The sequence below is a fragment of the Actinia tenebrosa genome, unplaced genomic scaffold (genome assembly GCF_029948245.1).
Source record: "Actinia tenebrosa isolate PJP-AT-01 unplaced genomic scaffold, QUT_ActTen_1.0 PGA_scaffold8__29_contigs__length_14323225, whole genome shotgun sequence".
Classification (NCBI taxonomy): Eukaryota; Metazoa; Cnidaria; class Anthozoa; order Actiniaria; family Actiniidae; genus Actinia; species Actinia tenebrosa.
Genome location: NW_028292585.1, coordinates 1,984,940 through 2,005,259, shown reverse-complemented (window position 1 = coordinate 2,005,259; position 20,320 = coordinate 1,984,940). Strand labels below are relative to the sequence as shown.

General features: G+C 38.5%; 1 protein-coding gene across 1 annotated transcript in view; it reads right to left on the bottom strand.

Annotated features, from left to right (window-relative positions):
• The window catches only part of LOC116289881 (uncharacterized), a 60,115-nt gene extending 49,124 nt beyond the window's left edge, over positions 1 to 10,991 (bottom strand). Inside the window, exons 1-2 of the mRNA XM_089023972.1 lie at positions 10,889 to 10,991; positions 1,812 to 9,581 (exon numbers count right to left, since the gene is read on the bottom strand). Of these exons, the coding sequence (XP_088880098.1) occupies positions 1,812 to 9,581; positions 10,889 to 10,991 (7,873 nt within the window). The remainder of the gene's footprint in view (positions 1 to 1,811; positions 9,582 to 10,888) is intronic.
• Positions 10,992 to 20,320: the final 9,329 nt, after the last annotated feature.

The window sequence follows — 20,320 nt, the reverse complement described above, 5'->3', positions numbered from 1 at the left end:
CTGAACGAAACACCCTTCCAAACATTAACTGGAAAGATGAAAACCAAGTCAAAGCTCTGACAGCAAAACAACTAAAGATCTACCTCAAGCAGAACAATCCAAACGTATTAACAGGAAATAAAGCTGCGCTGGTAGCACATGTCCTTAATTTTGCTCTTGCTGAAACGTCTAGGGATGAAAGAATTAATTCCAATGACAGTAGTACAGAATTCCTGTCCAGTGATTCCGAATACGACTCTGATTCTTCTGAAAACAGCTCTGATGTGGAATCAGATGACTCTGAAACGGACGGTTTTGTTGAACATTCTTATCAAGTACTACTTGTTGCAGACGAGGACATCGAACAAGTAAGCACCGGACTTGCAATAGCATGACAACAGGTATTCACATAAAGACATTTTTAATTGAAGGATGGTAATCATTGGGGGGAGGGGGGGGGGTTCAACGTTATTTTTAACGTAACGGGGGAGGGGGGGGGGGGGTAAAAACTAAAAATTTTGTTTTTAAGTGGGGGGTACTGCCTAATCTTTTGCTTGATATATCTCATTTTTCAGCTCCCCCCTCCGAGTAGCGTCCCAAAAGGGATAGGGGTGCGGGGGCTGTGGAGATTGGGTAGTAGGTGGAATGTTCTCTTCCCCACACAGCCCCCCGCCACCCCTCGCCACCCCACCCACCCCCATCCCTACTTCATCCTTTTTGGGCTGCTACATAGACTACACAATCTACACAAGTAATGTCTCTATATGATTCAGAAGAAGATAGCTAGACAAAACAGAAACAAGAAGACTCAAACAATATCTTAAAGTTTAAGGTAGCTCCATGTAGTTAAAAGACTTTCGAGGTACATGTTACATGTTGTTGTATTAAAAAAAAAACAGAGTATGTTTTGACCTTTTTTGCGCATTGTACTAACATTAGTAAATCAAGGTTTCAGTTTTTATAAAAAATATCCTGTGACGGGTCACCATAGCAACGTAACATTAGTCTTAATTGAGGCTTTTTTTGTAATAAGAAAAATTAAAGCTCGAGTTTTTCACGGTGAATTTTTTTCTAAATTTGCTAAGGGAAATCATACTACTTACTTCATCATTTGACACCGCAACTTAAGTATCCCAACATGTACAACAAAACCTTAGTGTAACTCAATTTCTGTCTTTTCACAATTAAAAACATTCTGTTGTTAGAACTCGCTAAATATTTTGCATGAGCTGATTGCTTTTTATAACAAAAAAACCCTGTAAAAATTTGAAGATAATTTACCGCCAAATTTTCGAGATTTTTAATTTCAAAAATTGCGCACAAAAATAATTCAATTACGTAATCAAAATAAGATCCGTATTTGCGCATGTGCGAAACTGAGCGAGCGAGGTAAACAATTTACTATATGGAGCTACCTTAAGGAACTTTCTATCGAACCTACATATGAGAATTTATTTCTATATTCCTGGCGTGTTAAACCGATTTTGTGAAAAATAACACTTTTTGATTTAGTTGTTCGATTATTTTCATTTTAGAGTATTGATCTTTTTCAATTCGCGAAATTAAAGAACTGCACAAAATACAAGTAAAGTGCTCAAAAATCGAACATTACTTTACTAACTAGATTATTTTTCTCTTTTCATTCAAAAAAAGTACTTTTCAAAGGTCCCATACCCACAACCTAAAAATACACAATGCTTAAACTCTGGAAATGGCAATTAATTTCAGGCTCTCGATCTTTCCTTTAGTCAAAAAAATTATTTTCATTTCATACCATACTCTTTTCCAAAATAATCAAAAAATTGAAAAAATAAATATAGAACTATCATTACCTTCTGAAGATTTGGTAATCCAAGACTTTATACTTGTAGCAATAATAGATGATGTTTTGGAAGATATAGTTGGCGTTGTAGTAACATTTGAAGTTGTTCCTGTGGTAGTATTTGGAGATGCGGTTGGTGTTGTACCATTTACAGTTGGTCCTGTGGTAGTATTCGGAGATGAGGTTGGTGTTGTACCATTTGCAGTTGGTCCTGTGGTAGTATTTGGAGATGCGGTTGGTGTTGTACCATTTGTACTTGGTCCTGTGGTAGTATTTGGAGATGCGGTTGGTGTTGTACTATTTGCAGTTGGTCCTGTAGTAGTATTAGGAGATGCGGTTGGTGTTGTACCATTTGCAATTGGTCCTGTAGTAGTATTTGGAGATGAGGTTGGTGTTGTACCATTTGTAGTTGGTTCTGTGATAGTATTTGGAGATGCGGTTGGTGTTGTACCATTTGTAGTTGGTCTTGTAGTAGTATTTGGAGATGCGGTTGTTGTTGTACCATTTGTAGTTGGTCCTGTAGTAGTATTTGGAGATACGGTTGTTGTTGTACCATTTGCAGTTGGTTCTGTGGTAGTATTTGGAGATGCGGTTGGTGTTGTACCATTTGTAGTTGGTCCTGTAGTAGTATTTGGAGAAGAGGTTGGTGTTGTACCATTTGCAATTGGTTCTGTAGTAGTATTTGGAGATGCGGTTGGTGTTTTACCATTTGTAGTTGGTTCTGTGGTAGTATTTGGAGATGCTGTTGGTGTTGTACCATTTGTAGTTGTTCTTGTGGTAGTATTTGCAGATGCGGTTGGTGTTATACCATTTGTAGTTGGTTCTGTGGTAGTATTTGGAGATGAGGTTGGTGTTGTACCATTTGTAGTTGGTCCTGTAGTAGTATTTGGAGATGCGGTTGGTGTTGTACCATTTGCAGTTGGTCCTGTAGTAGTATTTGGAGATGCGGTTGGTGTTGTACCATTTGTAGTTGGTCCTGTAGTAGTATTTGGAGATGACGTTGGTGTTGTACCATTTGCAGTTGGTCCTGTAGTAGTATTTGGAGATGCGGTTGGTGTTGTACCATTTGTAGTTGGTCCTCTAGTAGTATTTGAAGATGAGGTTGGTGTTGTACCATTTGCAGTTGTTCCTGTAGTAGTATTTGGAGATGCGGTTGGTGTTGTACCATTTGTAGTTGGTCCTGTAGTAGTATTTGGAGATGCGGTTGGTGTTGTACCATTTGTAGTTGGTCCTGTAGTAGTATTTGGAGATGAGGTTGGTGTTGTACCATTTGTAGTTGCTCTTGTAGTAGTATTTGGAGATGCGGTTGGTGTTGTACCATTTGTAGTTGGTCCTGTAGTAGTATTTGGAGATGCGGTTGGTGTTGTACCATTTGTAGTTGGTCCTGTAGTAGTATTTGGAGATGCGGTTGGTGTTGTACCATTTGCAGTTGGTCCTGTGGTAGTATTTGGAGATGCGGTATGTGTTGTACCATTTGTAGTTGGTCCTGTAGTAGTATTTGGAGATAAGGTTGGTGTTGTACCATTTGCAATTGGTTCTGTAGTAGTATTTGGAGATGCGGTTGGTGTTTTACCATTTGTAGTTGGTTCTGTCGTAGTATTTGGAGATGCGGTTGGTGTTGTACCATTTGTAGTTGTTCCTGTGGTAGTATTTGCAGATGCGGTTGGTGTTATACCATTTGTAGTTGGTGCTGTGGTAGTATTTGGAGATGCGGTTGGTGTTGTACCATTTGTAGTTGTTCTTGTGGTAGTATTTGCAGATGCGGTTGGTGTTATACCATTTGTAGTTGGTTCTGTGGTAGTATTTGCAGATGCGGTTGGTGTTGTACCATTTGTAGTTGGTCCTGTAGTAGTATTTGGAGATGCGGTTGGTGTTGTACCATTTGAAGTTGGTCCTGTGGTAGTATTTGGAGATGCGGTTGGTGTTGTACCATTTGTAGTTGGTCCTGTAGTAGTATTTGGAGATGAAGTTGGTGTTGTACCATTTGCAGTTGGTCCTGTAGTAGTATTTGGAGATGCGGTTGGTGTTGTACCATTTGTAGTTGGTCCTCTAGTAGTATTTGAAGATGAGGTTGGTGTTGTACCATTTGCAGTTGTTCCTGTAGTAGTATTTGGAGATGCGGTTGGTGTTGTACCATTTGTAGTTGGTCCTGTAGTAGTATTTGGAGATGCGGTTGGTGTTGTACCATTTGTAGTTGGTCCTGTAGTAGTATTTGGAGATGAGGGTGGTGTTGTACCATTTGTAGTTGGTCTTGTAGTAGTATTTGGAGATGGGGTTGGTGTTGTACCATTTGTAGTTGGTCCTGTAGTAGTATTTGGAGATGCGGTTGGTGTTGTACCATTTGTAGTTGGTCCTGTAGTAGTATTTGGAGATGCGGTTGGTGTTGTACCATTTGCAGTTGGTCCTGTGGTAGTATTTGGAGATGCGGTTGGTGTTGTACCATTTGTAGTTGGTCCTGTAGTAGTATTTGGAGATGAGGTTGGTGTTGTACCATTTGCAATTGGTTCTGTAGTAGTATTTGGAGATGCGGTTGGTGTTTTACCATTTGTAGTTGGTTCTGTGGTAGTATTTGGAGATGCGGTTGGTGTTGTACCATTTGTAGTTGTTCCTGTGGTAGTATTTGCAGATGCGGTTGGTGTTGTACCATTTGTAGTTGGTTCTGTGGTAGTATTTGGAGATGCGGTTGGTGTTGTACCATTTGTAGTTGGTCCTGTAGTAGTATTTGGAGATGCGGTTGGTGTTGTACCATTTGTAGTTGGTCCTGTAGTAGTATTTGGAGATGCGGTTGGTGTTGTACCATTTGCAGTTGGTCCTGTAGTAGTATTTGGAGATGCGGTTGGTGTTGTACCATTTGTAGTTGGTCCTGTAGTAGTTTTTGGAGATGAGGTTGGTGTTGTACCATTTGCAGTTGGTCCGGTAGTAGTATTTGTATATGAGGTTGGTGTTGTACCATTTGTAGTTGGTCCTCTAGTAGTATTTGGAGATGAGGTTGGTGTTGTACCATTTGCAGTTGTTCCTGTGGTAGTATTTGGAGATGCGGTTGGTGTTGTACCATTTGTAGTTGGTCCTGTAGTAGTATTTGGAGATGCGGTTGGTGTTGTACCATTTGTAGTTGGCCCTGTAGTAGTATTTGGAGATGAGGTTGGTGTTGTACCATTTGTAGTTGCTCTTGTAGTAGTATTTGGAGATGCGGTTGGTGTTGTACCATTTGTAGTTGGTCCTGTAGTAGTATTTGGATATGCGGTTGGTGTTGTACCATTTCCAGTTGGTTCTGTGGTAGTATTTGGAGATGAGGTTGGTGTTTTACCATTTCCAGTTGGTCCTATAGTAGTATTTGAATATGAGGTTGGTGTTGTACCATTTGTAATTGGTCCTGTAGTAGTTTTTGGAGATAAGGTTGGTGTTGTACCATTTGCAATTGGTTCTGTGGTAGTATTTGGAGATGCGGTTGGTGTTTTACCATTTGTACTTGGTTCTGTGGTAGTATTTGGAGATGCGGTTGGTGTTGTACCATTTGTAGTTGTTCTTGTGGTAGTATTTGGAGATGCGGTTGGTGTTGTACCATTTATAGTTGGTTCCGTGGTAGTATTTGGAGATGCGGTTGGTGTTGTACCATTTGCAGTTGGTCCTGTAGTAGTATTTGGAGATGCGGTTGGTGTTGTACCATTTGCAGTTGGTCCTGTAGTAGTATTTGAAGATGCGGTTGGTGTTGTACAATTTGTAGTTGGTCCTGTAGTTGTACCTTTTGAAGTCGGTGCTGTGGTAGTATTTGCAGATGCGGTTGTTGTTGTACCATTTACAGTTGGTCCTGTGGTAGTATTTGGAGATGCGGTTGGTGTTGTACCATTTGCAGTTGGTCCTGTAGTAGTATTTGGAGATGCGGTTGGTGTTGTACCATTTGTAGTTGGTTCTGTGTTAGTATTTGGAGATGCGGTTGGTGTTGTACCATTTGTAGTTGGTCTTGTATTAGTATTTGGAGATGCGGTTGGTGTTGTACCATTTGAAGTTGGTCCTGTAGTAGTATTTGGAGATGCGGTTGGTGCTGTACCATTTGTAGTTGGTTCTGTGATAGTATTTGGAGATGAGGTTGGTGTTGTACCATTTGTAGTTGGTCTTGTAGTAGTATTTGGATATGAGGTTGGTGTTGTACCATTTGTAGTTGGTCTTGTAGTAGTATTTGGAGATGCAGTTGGTGTTGAACCATTTGTAGTTGTTCCTGTAGTAGTATTTGGAGATGCGGTTGGTGTTGTACCATTTCCAGTTGGTGCTGTGGTAGTATTTGGAGATGCGGTTGGTGTTGTACCATTTGTAGTTGGTCCTATAGTAGTATTTGGAGATGCGGTTGGTGTTGTACCATTTGTAGTTGGTCCTGTAGTAGTATTTGGAGATGAGGTTGGTGTTGTACCATTTGCAATTGGTTCTGTGGTAGTATTTGGAAATGCGGTTGGTGTTTTACCATTTGTAGTTGGTTCTGTGGTAGTATTTGGAGATGCGGTTGGTGTTGTACCATTTGTAGTTGGTCTTCTGGTAGTATTTGCAGATGCGGTTGGTGTTGTACCATTTGTAGTTGGTTCATTGGTAGTATTTGGAGATGCGGTTGGTGTTGTACCATTTGCAGTTGGTCCTGTAGTAGTATTAGGAGATGCGGATGGTGTTGTACCATTAGCAGTTGGTACTGTAGTAGTATTTGGAGATGCGGTTGGTGTTGTACCATTTGTAGTTGGTCCTGTAGTAGTATTTGGAGATGCGGTTTGTGTTGTACCATTTGCAGTTGGTCCTGTAGTAGTATTTGGAGATGCGGTTGGTGTTGTACCATTTGTAGTTGGTTCTGTGATAGTATTTGGAGATGCGGTTGGTGTTGTACCATTTGTTGTTCGTCTTGTAGTAGTACTTGGAGATGCGGTTGGTGTTGTACCATTTGTAGTTGGTCCTGTAGTAGTATTTGGAGATGCGGTTGGGGTTGTACCATTTCCAGTTGGTTCTGTGGTAGTATTTGGAGATGCGGTTGGTGTTGTACCATTTGTAGTTGGTCCTGTAGTAGTATTTGGAGATGAGGTTGGTGTTGTACCATTTGCAATTGGTTCTGTAGTAGTATTTGGAGATGCGGTTGGTGTTTTACCATTTGTAGTTGGTTCTGTGGTAGTATTTGGAGATGCGGTTGGTGTTGTACCATTTGTAGTTGGTCCTGTGTTAGTATTTGGAGATAAGGTTGAGGCTGTACCATTTGCAGTTGGTCCTGTATTAGTATTTTGAGATGCGGTTGGTGTTGTACCATTTGTAGTTGGTCCTGTAGTTGTACCATTTGCAGTCGGTCCTGTGGTAGTATTTGGAGATGCGGTTGGTGTTGTACCATTTGCAGTTGGTCCTGTGGTAGTATTTGGAGATGCGGTTGGTGTTGTACCATTTGTAGTTGGTCCTGTAGTAGTATTTGGATATGCTGTTGTTGTTGTACCATTTGCAGTTGGTTCTGTTGTAGTATTTGGAGATGCGGTTGGTGTTGTACCATTTGCAGTTGGTCCTATAGTAGTATTTGGAGATGCGGTTGGTGTTGTACCATTTGTAGTTGGTCCTGTTGTAGTATTTGGAGATGAGGTTGGTGTTGTACCATTTGTAATTGGTCCTGTAGTAGTTTTTGGAGATAAGGTTGGTGTTTTACCATTTGTAGTTGGTTCTGTGGTAGTATTTGGAGATGCGGTTGGTGTTGTACCATTTGCAGTTGGTCCTGTAGTAGTATTTGGAGATGCGGTTGGTGTTGTACCATTTGCAGTTGGTCCTGTAGTAGTATTTGGAGATGCGGTTGGTGTTGTACCTTTTGTAGTTGGTTCTGTAGTTGTACCATTTGCAGTCGGTCCTGTGGTAGTATTTGGAGATGCGGTTGGTGTCGTACCATTTACAGTTGGTCCTGTGGTAGTATTTGGAGATGCGTTTGGTGTTGTACCATTTGCAGTGGGTCCTGTAGTAGTATTTGGAGATGCGGTTGGTGTTGTACCATTTGTAGTTGGTTCTGTGGTAGTATTTGGAGATGAGGTTGGTGTTGTACCATTTGTAGGTAGTCTTGTAGTAGTATTTGGAGATGCGGTTGGTGTTGAACCATTTGTAGTTGGTCCTGTAGTAGTATTTGGAGATGCGGTTGGTGTTGTACCATTTGCAGGTGGTTCTGTGGTAGTATTTGGAGATGCGGTTGGTGTTGTACCATTTGTAGTTTGTCCTATAGTAGTATTTGGAGATGCGGTTGGTGTTGTACCATTTGTAGTTGGTCCTGTAGTAGTATTTGGAGATGAGGTTGGTGTTGTACCATTTGCAATTGGTTCTGTGGTAGTATTTGGAAATGCGGTTGGTGTTTTACCATTTGTAGTTGGTTCTGTGTTAGTATTTGGAGATGCGGTTGGTGTTGTACCATTTGTAGTTGGTCTTGTGGTAGTATTTGCAGATGCGGTTGGTGTTGTACCATTTGTAGTTGGTCCTGTAGTAGTATTTGGAGATGAGGTTGGTGTTGTACCATTTGCAATTGGTTCTGTGGTAGTATTTGGAAATGCGGTTGGTATTGTACCATTTATAGTTGGTCCTGTAGTAGTAATTGGAGGTGCGGTTGGTTTTGTACCATTTACAGTTGGTCCTGTAGTAGTAATTGGAGGTGCGGTTGGTTTTGTAGCATTTGTAGTTGGTCCTGTGGTAGTAATTGGAGATGTGGTTGGTGTTGTACCATTTGCAGTTGGTCCTGTAGTAGTATTAGGAGATGCGGTTGGTGTTGTACCATTTGCAGTTGGTCCTGTAGTAGTATTTGGAGATGCGGTTGGTGTTGTACCATTTGTAGTTGGTCCTGTAGTAGTATTTGGAGATGCGGTTGGTGTTGTACCATTTGTAGTTGGTTCTGTGATAGTATTTGGAGATGAGGTTGGTGTTGTACCATTTGTAGTTGGTCTTGTAGTAGTACTTGGAGATGCGGTTGGTGTTGTACCATTTGTAGTTGGTCCTGTAGTAGTATTTGGAGATGCGGTTGGCGCTGTACCATTTCCAGTTGGTTCTGTGGTAGTATTTGGAGATGCGGTTGGTGTTGTACCATTTACAGTTTGTCCTGTGGTAGTATTTGGAGATGCGGTTGGTGTTGTACCATTTGCAGTTGGTCCCGTGGTAGTATTTGGAGATGCGGTTGGTGTTGTACCATTTGCAGTTGGTCCTATAGTAGTATTTGGAGATATAGTTGGTATTGTAGCATTTGCAGTTGGTCGTATAGCCAGAACTCGAAGGTCGACAGAGTCGTTCACGGTTTTTGTTGTCTCGTTGCCTTGTTGAAAAGCAATTTCAATTGTAAAGATATACACAGAGTTATTCAAGAGATCATCAACTGTGATGTAATTCAAATTGTACCCTTGTTTCATGATGTCATTGATGAAAAAACTTGCATGTCCCTGACGATATGATTTGTTCAAACGGACGCTAAATTGGAATTTTGAGTAGTCTGTTATTATGGTTGCATTAATCCGGTTAAAGAATCCAATCTCTTTTTTTGTAAATGTTTCATCAATTTTGCGATACCTAATGATTCTGATCGAGTCTATAACGACACAATTGCAGTGAGTGAAATCAAACTCCCATGTCAGGGTGACATTCGTGCTGTTTTGTCCAATAACCACGACCAGTGGGTTTGGTGGTTTCTTGGTGAATCTTATGGTGTTGTTCCTACTTCCATAAGGTAAAGCTGGCGTAGTGGTAGTTGGTACAGCTGTAGTATGCCCAGATGACGAAGTGGTAGCAGCGACCGTTGTGGAGTCTGCAATACCTGTGCAAAAAAAAAAAAAAGATTGAAACTTTCAATTCGATTTTTAAGTCAATGGTTCCCTGATGTAGATACTACGGAAGGCCTGGAGGGACATTTCAGACTTCATACTAGGATATTTTAGACTCAGGACTTAGGATATTTCAGACTTCGGACTTAGGATATTTCAGACTTGTTCGGACTTCGGGTGGACTTCGCCATAGTACAATCTCATTGACAAAATGGAGGAAAAGGTAATTTCTTTCTAGACTCAGCTTTTTTGCTAAGTAAAAAAAATCTATTAAGCTTTGGCTGCTACATCACAGCGTGGGACATTCACAACAATCGGAGAACGCGGGAAAAAACTCTCGAAGCACAGGAGAGAACCAACAAACAAACTCACTCACATGCGATACCGTAGCCTGCGTAGCTCGGCTCTAGAGGGGGGGAAGAGGAGAAGAAGGGAGAGCCCTCCCTTCTTTACCCTCTCTCCCCCCCCCCCATTTCCCCTCCCCCCTCCCCTAGGACCAAGCTACACAGGCTAGCGATACCGAATCTGGGTCGCCTTGGTTAGACGCGAGAGCTTACGCCGCTACGCCACCCGTGCTTCCTTAGAGTGTTTAATAAAATTTGTATCCTAATTTATTGATAGCACTTTGAACTGGTACTGAACTGGTACAGATCTAAGCTTTCTAGTCGAGTGCAAAGCCTGGACCTTGAGTCCCATTCCTCTTGGTCAGCACGTCAACGCCCTTTTCACAGGAATCACAAGCAAAGCAATTTCAATTTTGAAATTTACTTAGTATAATCTGAAATCTGAAGTTCCAACTCTGAAGTCTGAAATTTAGGCTTCAACTCTGAAGTCTGAAATTATAAATCAGTGAATGACGATGAAGTCATTGGAACCTGGATGTAACTATAAAGCCGGATGATTCATATTCGACCAGAATTCGAAACTCGAAAAGAAAAAAGCTTGAGTTTTGCAAAACGTAAACATAAGGCTGGGCAGCGCTGGCTGAAGTCCGAAGTCTGAAATATCCCAAGTCTGTAGTCTGAAGTCTGAAATGTCCCTCCAGGGCTTCCGTAAGATCCGCCCAGCTATTGTTTCAGATCCTGGTAAAATTCGATGGATTCTTTTTTTTTTTTTTTTTTTTTTTTTTTTTTTTTCAGTCTAAATTTTAGTTTTTTTTTATGAATGAAAACTCATGAAAATTCTTTCAAGAAATAATATATTACAAATTTTTGCACTGAAGCACTTCCGTCTTTTTTTTTTTTTTTTTTTTTTTTTCTGGTGCCAAAAGCTCTTTTCAAGTTTAATTCCAATCTCGTACCCAGAGCCTGCGTTTTTTTCTGGCATGCGGTGAAGAGCGAGGGATCTGGCATAATCCATTTTTTGAGATCAGGATTTCTTGGAGTTCTTGTATAAGAGCGCATACGTTAAAAGACTTTTCAAAAATAAAAAAAAGGATGTTCCCGATTTCTAATTTTTACTTGGATCGGAGGAAAACATATCGATATTTCGCTTCACTTGCGCAAGCGCCAAAAATGGATTATGAGTCCTCATTTTTCGCCGCAGGCCAGAAGAAACGGAGGCTCTGGGTAAGAGATTGGTTCAATTCCTAGAACACCAGCTGAATTGTACGCATGCGCGTACGTTATACAAATATTTTTGCAATCTCGTACCCAGAGCCTTTATTACTTACTGCGCATGCTCGACGAAATAAATAGGCTCTCAATCTCGTACCCAGAGCCTGCGTTTCTTCTGGCCTACGGCGAAGAACGAGGGCTCTGGCATAATCCATTTTTTAAGACCAGGATTTCCTGGACTTCCGATATAAGAGCGCAAACGTTGACATCAGAAAAAATCTGTTAACATTTGGTCAGCTACGATTTCAAGCTCACGCCCCCTCATGTGAGCCCAAACAAATTATGTCTCAAAAATTTGGTTTTTGGATCTTTTCTCAAAATAAGGACTATCTAGGCAAAAAACAGAAGTGGATTCAGTTTATTCAGCTATTCACGGACTGTATTATATGGTTTAGATTGAATTCTATTGGAAAAAAACACCGTACTTTTTGAGTTGAATGTACGCTGTTGGATATATTTTACAAGAGAAAATGCATGACATAACCGGAGTCAAGCTAGAAAATCGTCTCTCCTTGAAATAAAACAGAACCTGTAAAAAAAAAACAGAAGTGGATTTGAAAACCCCGGGCTTTCCTGAACATTTTGGTATATAATTCATAGCAATTTGTTACAATTTAGAACCGTATTTTTGCTGATTTTATAAGCTCATACTATCTGTTGGCCTATACATTCGCCTCTTATGGTTTCTTAGGTTTCGTAGCCTCGAAAACACGCTAACTATTAGTTGGCAAAAAAACCCAGAAGATTTACGGGTCATTTAGGATGTTTTGTCACGCAGTTTACTTGTGCTACATAACTTTACTCTTAACAACAACCTTTTGCTTTGGAAAGAGAGAAAAAAGACCGAAAAAAGCAAATATTCCAAATGTATGGGCAATTTTTTCCAATGAGACTTGCTAAAAACAAAAATAAAAATATGTTCCCGTCATTTCCGGAAAACTACGCATGCGTCAAAAAATGGATTATGCAAGAACCCTTGTTCTTTGCCTCAGGCCAGAAGAAACGCAGGCTCTGGGTACGAGAATGATAGACTCTGCAAAAACTCCAGTATTGACACCGGAAGTAAAAATTACTTTCGATACAAAATGGTGATTCCGAGCACAAAAACTTGATTGATTGTGTGAAGAAATATTATAACAGCAACTCGTATTTTAGGTTCGACTGCCATCATCAGTGATGGTAAAGTAAAGTGAGATTACAAAATATATAGCAAAAGAAAACAATGGGTGATAGTACAATGGAAAGAAGACTAATGTACTAATTTAAGATTAACATGTTGTACTTGTTGGTTAAGTGTTGGCTTAAGCCATTGAATATGTAAAGCTTCCTTGATTTTTAGTGTGCATCTAGAAGACGCTTGGTCAATGATGGTAAATGACTCCCTAGGCAAGCATTGCGGCATGCTTCTGATGCGTTAATGTGTTTGAATACGTGAGATCCCTTATCGGAGTGAATGTGTTCACTCACTCGTGACGAAAAACGTATTTTTCGATTCAATGTTATTTATTTTGGGAGTAAAATATCTTACGATACAGTTTAATTTGAATGTAAAAATTAAGTTATAACTCAAGAAATACAATTCGAAAAACACCCAGATAGTTTGATAATTTAGTACCGTTGTGAACTACAGAATCAGGCGATAAAGATATGTAAGTTTACGAAGGATCGAGCAGGAAACAAGCGAGTTATGAGCGTTTCTTCTAGTAATGGTAGAATGAATTACACGTATACTTAATATATCCTTTTCATTGGGAGCTGTACCAGAAAAATGGAAACTAGCCAACATAACTCTAATTTTCAAGAAAGGCTCAAAGCATTGCAGAGAAAATTATCGTCCAATTTCTCTGACAAGTATCATTTGTTAGATTGGGAAAAAAATCGTCCGTAACAGAATTCTACGTTTCTTGCACGACAACAACTTATTGAACGATAGCCAATTTGCATATCTAGTAGGCCGATCTACAGCTTCCCAACTGCTGAGTACAAACACGATTGCCGGGACCTTGTCTAGAAACTGCCGCACCCCTACAGATATTCTATTTCTCGACCTAGCCAAAGCCTTCGACAGTGTCCCTCATGAAAAGCTCCTTTTAAAGCTGTACAGTAATGGCATTGATGGCTGCCTCCTTAACTGGTTCAGGCACTTCCTTATAGGTCGGAAACAAAGAGTAGTAGTCAGAGGAACGCCTTCTGAGGGGTCACCGATAACATCAGGAACGCCACAAGGAACAATTCTTGGCCCCATCTTGTTTCTTCTGTACATAAACGATATAACCGACAATATCTCTTCAACGACGAAACTCTATGCTGATGACACTAAAATCTACAGAGCCATTCAAGGTCAGAACATTGACATACTTGTCTTGCATGTCTTGCAAACGGACCTTAACAACTTACATAATTGGGCTACTACATGGCAGCTAGGATTCAACGCTGATAAATGTGAAGCTATGAGAATCACTCACTCTCGAGATAATTCAACCCTACTGAAAGATGTCAAATCGTTCAAAGATCTTGGAGTCACGGTTACAAGAAACTTAAACTTGGGAGACCACGTCAACAATACAGTCAATGAAGCCAACAAATTTCTTGGAACTATCAAACGTTCTGTAGGAACTGCTAACACTGACATTTTCTCACTATTATATTTCTCTTGTTAGGTCCCCATACCTTGTCAAAGATATATATACACGCTTTAGAAAAAGTTCAACGCAGAGCTTCTAGATAAGCGCTTACTCAAAGAAAAGGGGAAATGTCCTACGAAGACAAATTACTTCTTATCTTTAATAGAATGCTATAATAATAATAATAATAATAATAATAATAATAACAATAACAATAACAATAACAATAACAATAACAATAACAATAACAATAACAATAACAATAATAATAATAATAATAATAATAACTTTATTAATGTCTCTAATCTTCTAGCCGGGCACAAGTGCCCTACAAATCGAGGAGACAAAAGACTATAAGATAGTCTTTGGTCACAATCACCTCAAGTTTCAAGATTACTTCGAACTAGCCAAGCGTAAATCCACTAGGGCAAATCACTCTTTCAAACTTTATCTTTATCAAAGTCTGAGTAAATGAGTCTGTAATCAAGACACACAGCGGTAATTTAGATTTAGACTTTTAGATTTAGATTTATTACTGGGTTGCCTGTGGTTTCCTTCTCGCGAAATGTGCATTCTTGCGCAAGAGTACCCATATATGGATTTGAATGACGTGTTCATAGATAAATGGCTCATAGATTGGCTTAGCAGCTGAGGATGTAATTCCGGGCTTTAGAAGTAATATAATTGAGCAGTAAATGAAGATTTCTAAGATTGTAATTCCGATATTTATTATTATTAATATAGCTACTCGGTCGGCAGTATTCTGGCTTCAATCGCGTGGGTTAGTCGGAGCCTAAATAAAAATATGGCTTTCAGTTTTTAGTTAACTAGACGCTGTAGGCAGCGTTGACTGGGATACCTGGAAGGGGGGAGTGGAGGACCTGGTTTTAACATGCATGGAGTATTTTAGTTGGTTGATTTTCCAAAAATACTGATAAATAACTCAATCTGGAAGTCCAATTCCAGTTCCGGTCCGGATTTTGGCATGCATAATTAGGTTGTTGCTCGAGCATGTTTCATAAACGTGCACATTTGCACGGGAATTGTATAGCTCGCTTTAAAGTCAAAATGCTTCATTTAAAACGTAAATACAGGCTAATATTTGCTCAAAATCTCTCTCTTACTTGCTTTACATTTTATAATTTTATAATTAATAGATATTTTTTATTGAATCACCATTTTTTGACGCAAAATGAAAGGAGATCATAACGCTTCCAACGGCAAAGATCAAACCCTGGAATGTGCGTAGCAAATTATTTATTCTGCTTCTTAAATCATATTGCTATGTACCTCATTTTCCTTTGTGAGTAGACTTCGAAGCCAAAACAATTAATATAAATACATTGATAAAGGTTATAAGAATATCTATATTGTCAAATTCAAGAGAATAACGAGTCATGCTGAATAATTTTGTTTACTATGGCTTATCGTAATTCTGGCTTTTGAAACCCTGTTCTCCTTATCGATCTTCGCTTGTTCGTGCAGAAAATACTGCTCGAGTACTTGAATCATGAAGAGTTAACTAAAACAAGCTATTGCCTATGAAGTTCATTGAAAATTCTTAGAAATAATCGCTTCGAAATCATCGCAATCTTATCGGCTTGAAATCCATGTTTACGAAGTTGATAAATTAATATTTCTAGTTCGATTGTCCTGAATTACAGCAGTCAACGAAATAGAGCATGCGTAGACATAAACCTCTGCCACGTGATCTGCTAGCTCCGCCCTCTCATAATCACTTGACAACATAGTGACATTGATTGACATCTGGTACATGAGAATTGAATAAATTTGATGTGAGAAAAATGCTTGGAAGTGCTTGGAAGTTCTGAAAGAAAAATACACCTAAAATGTTCCAAAGTACCCCTTACTCCCAAATAGCGGTCCATAACAAAGATTAGGTTTTAAATCACAGGCAACCCAAGCTCACTACATTTATAAGATAATGTATTCTCGACTTTCACATCCCCATAATGCCTTGCGTTTTTGGGGGGTAACCAATCAAAAAACTGTCCCAAATTGAAAGGTTTCTCAATTGAATTGATACTATACCTGCTTTTATCTGTACAATACTGATTATCAGTTTATTCCGAGTTATTTTTGCGTGTACAGATCATCAAGAGTTTTGGTCTTACAGAAAATGTATTGACTTACGAAAAAATGTTTAAGATTTACCTTAAACGTCTTCAAGCTTCTATCTTTTTCTGTTTTTTACTTCTTCATTTCATCTTTGGATACCAAACAAGGTATTTTCTACATTGTCTGATCAGCCTTCAGCAAAATAAGTGGGTTTTTACCCTCTGGTTAGCCCCCAAAGATGCAAAGGATTATGGGGATGTGAAAGTCGAGAATGGGGATTTAGAATGTGCCGTATTTTATTCGGAAAAACGTGAATAAAAGTGACTAGCTGAAACTGCATGCAGGAGTTCAAAATAAACAAATTGACACAACAGGTAAGTCGACACACTTTTATTCACGTTTTTCCAAATAAAATACGGCATATTCTAAATCCCAATACATCCTCTTATAAATGTAGTGAGCTTGGGTTGCCTGTGGTTAAATAAGCTCCAGCATACGAGCAGATTGGGCAACACAGTGCACATTCCAAGAGCGTCTTTTTAATACCACATCGCTGCTTTTGTTTCGTTTGTATGTTTGCATTTAGGGAGTTTTTTTAAAAAATAAGGCTTACCTCTAAACTTCCTTTCGGGGTGCTTATATTTATTCCTATTTTATTGTATTGTATAGAATCGGGAATGTAATTCTACACGAGTGGCGAGCAATTATACACTTACGATTTGCCGTATCCAGTTGACAAACCCAATAAAATAATTGTTTTAGCCTAACTATATGACCTAACTATATATATGCTCCGTATTGTTTCTCTACGAGCTTAAAGCTATCTTCAAAGCCCATTTTATTGAGAGCAACGGGCATTCATAACGGCCTCAGTACATGACAGTCCGCCATTTTGTTTTTGTCAGTTGGTAGTGCTTTACTTCCGGTTTAAATCTGATAATGCGCATGTGCGAAATAGCCAGGATCTGGCTTCCGGTCTATGGAGTTTTCCAAAGCCTCTGCCAAAGCCTATTATTTCGTCGAGCATGCGCAGAAAGAAATAAAGGCTTTAGGTACGGGATTATATTTCTGTAGATGAGAAAGTTTGCGCATGCGTGCATTTGAGCGCAGTTTCCAAGAATTTAGTGATTTGGTAGGAAAATAAATGCTGCTTTTCTATTTGAATACGTCTACTAAACACAAAAAATTGGGCGCCTTACTCTGGCGTGACCAAGATATTATGTTAACAAAGACAATATGAAAGACATGTTATTAAGTTTCAAGTACTGACTTAAAATTTTAACATATTGTAACTGGATCCATTCACGACATTTGACATTTTCAACAAATTTACATACAGACTACGTCCATGTAGTAGACTTGTCGTCGACATGGTTGACTTTCAAAATATTTGCGCCGAGAAAGTTGAATTGTGGATTGAAATGATAATTCTAAAATTCATAATTCATTGTAAAGTAAAAAAAGATATTTTATATAGAACAGGTGGAACTTGGAAACAACAATTCTTTTCACCACCTTTATGGTAAACAATATAGAAGGAAACAACGTATAGGCGCCCTTCTTCAAACAACTTGAACAATTTGAACTCAAAAATTCAAATTCATCTCGTTAATTTCAAGGTGTTAAGAAAAATCAGTGGGAATTATGTTTCTGTCGAATTATCAAAAAAATATCCCACTCTGCTGAGTTTTTATATCATGATACGAGATCCTAAACCTTTAAAATAATATTTTGGATAGTTTCCGTAAAGAATCTTGATTTTTAATGCATAAAAGATTATTCAAACTTCGTAACATGAAATTAACTAAATTTTTCGGAATCCAAGCAAAGACTGAATATCAGTGAATTTTTATAGTTAAAAAAAAAAAAAAATCATAAGCTTTCTAATAAATGTATAAATTATCTAAATTTACTGAACAATTGATAATTATGTCAGTAGATAAGTTAGAATAGTATAATTTAGAATAGTATAATTTAGTTAGGGATGTTTATCGAAAATTCACTTTTATCAAAGGACACATTTTTCAATGTATCGTTTTCGTCGTTTTCGGTTTTCGTCAGTTTAGCGGAAGGACTATTTTTTGTCGATTTTCACTGAAAACAACGCGATTTTAATTTGAGTAAATTCAAGTCTTTGCTCGAAATATCATATTAAATAAAGAAAAAAATGGCGGATTCCTTAAATATGTCAACTTTGCTGAATTTTAAAATCGAGCGTTACCTTCAAAACATTTCGTTGGTAAACAATGAGCGAATACCTAGCTACTTCGTCGAACAGGCCGCTTTAAAACTAATTTGTACGAAAGAGTGATTACTTTTACTGACCTTGTGGTTAGGTAGAAAGCCGTAGATGGAGCTTCTAACACCTAGACTACCACCGTCTAAACACTATTTGCATTAATGCAGAAAGCTTTACATGTAACAACGAAGTCGTATTCAAGTTCGAAATTAAGTTTCCTTTTAGTAAATGCTGGAGAATCGGTTTCGTTTTGAAATAGCAGACATCGGCTTTAAAAACAGTGAACAGGAGAAATAAAAACTATCTTTGAGAGACTTACCTCTAAACGAGGAACTATTAATAAAGACAATGGCCATCAACGACGAGACGACGGATAAGCGGTTCATATTTGAATGATTCTCCTGAATTTCTGCAACATTAATTTTCTTTCTCCATCATTGCTCCGCGTCTTTGCGCACGTCTAGTGGCATGCTAGAAAAAAATGCAGATATTTCACTAGTTCTCAGATAAGGTTTTTCCAAGAAATAGGTGCACTATTTTTAACCTGTCAGTACTCAGGTACTGGAAAGCTTGTATGACATGTCCTCTATGCGGAAAATTTAGCAAAATTCAAACAGTTTTGTATTCTATACTGCTTGTTAATGATAAACTCATTACACTTAGAAAATATAGAAAAATGTATTTTTACATTTGCGACTACGTCAAATTATAATGATGCCTCATTATGTATTGACTATCACTAGGGAGATAGATAAATATACAGACTTACTTTCCTTAATCTTGATAGCCATTGATCAAGCCGTGCTGCTTTGTAAGAAATTAATTGTTCTCGGCAACGAAAGTATCGTCTTACTGTCGCATTTGCCATTGATTTGCCTGTGTATTTACAGTCTACGAACCAATCGTATACGAGGTCATATACCGATTGATGACGCAAGTCTTTGAAACTGTACCGTAGAAGTTTCATTGTCGCGTGAATACCTGAGTTTGAAATATCGATAATTAAATAACTTTGCACGCGAGTTTCATATAAAACGAGGACAGTTTTCCCATATGATTTTTGAAAACGCATTTTCACTAATGAGGATAAGAATCCTTTGCAGCTTTGTCAACGAATGATAGTGGTGGGCTTATCAAAAACAAACCAATTACGACAGAAAAGAGAATTTAATCTTTCATAATTGTTTTCCTACCCTCATCGTCGCAATTTTGAGACATTTAGCAAACAAAATGTTACTGTCACAGGAAGCCCAATTGAAATAAAAGATTTAGACGAAAATAGAATTTGAATATATGAAAACATGAAATCTGTATCGTAAGCGTTGATATATAAAAAATGTAAAACATCCTTTGCGCTGGGGGTTTCGAGCTACTACTGCTCTTTTAGTTATTTATTCTTCTAAGTTGTTTTTCTCGTCTCATGACCTTGAAGTTGACATTATTTTTACAGTTGATTGTCAAATTGCTATGTTAGAAAGCGCACACGCTGACTTAAGTAAGATGACCTACTTTATGGGTTCAATCATTCTTATTAGCTGCATGGGCCAATCTTTGATTACTTTACTCTTTTCTCTCACGTCTAAGGGTACTACAACGGTGTGAATTTGGTTCATATGTGTGATTTTGTTTATTACATTTGAAAGTTTAAAGAAAGGGAGGCTTTCGTTTCATTCTTAAACGAGAGATAACTGAGCGTGTCAGTTGTCCGTCTATTAGGCTCGGACCAATAGTGCAGCTGTTGTGAATAAAGTTGATGGCGACAGAGTTTTCAAGGGATGTCACACCATGGATCATAAAAGGACCGAGTTCTTCAGTGATCCATGGTAACACCAAACGACTTCTCCTACTGTAAGAGTAGGATCCAGGGCTATCCCATCATGCATTGCGATTGAGATATGATATTTTTCCATTCTTAAGAACAGCTAAAATTAATATTTTCGAAATTAAAAAACTATCGATTGTACTTAATAAAATGTATGTCATACCTCTTAGCATTATCGATTTTATAAATTCTTAAATAAATTTAGAGATACTCGTTAAAATCCTGGAGTACTTTGGAGTACTTTCAGGTTCAGTACAGATCCTACAACTGGCTACTTTTATTTGCCAAATTAGTGGAACATTTCTTCATCAAGTTAAAGTAATGCCTAAGTATTCTCATTATTAGTAGTAGA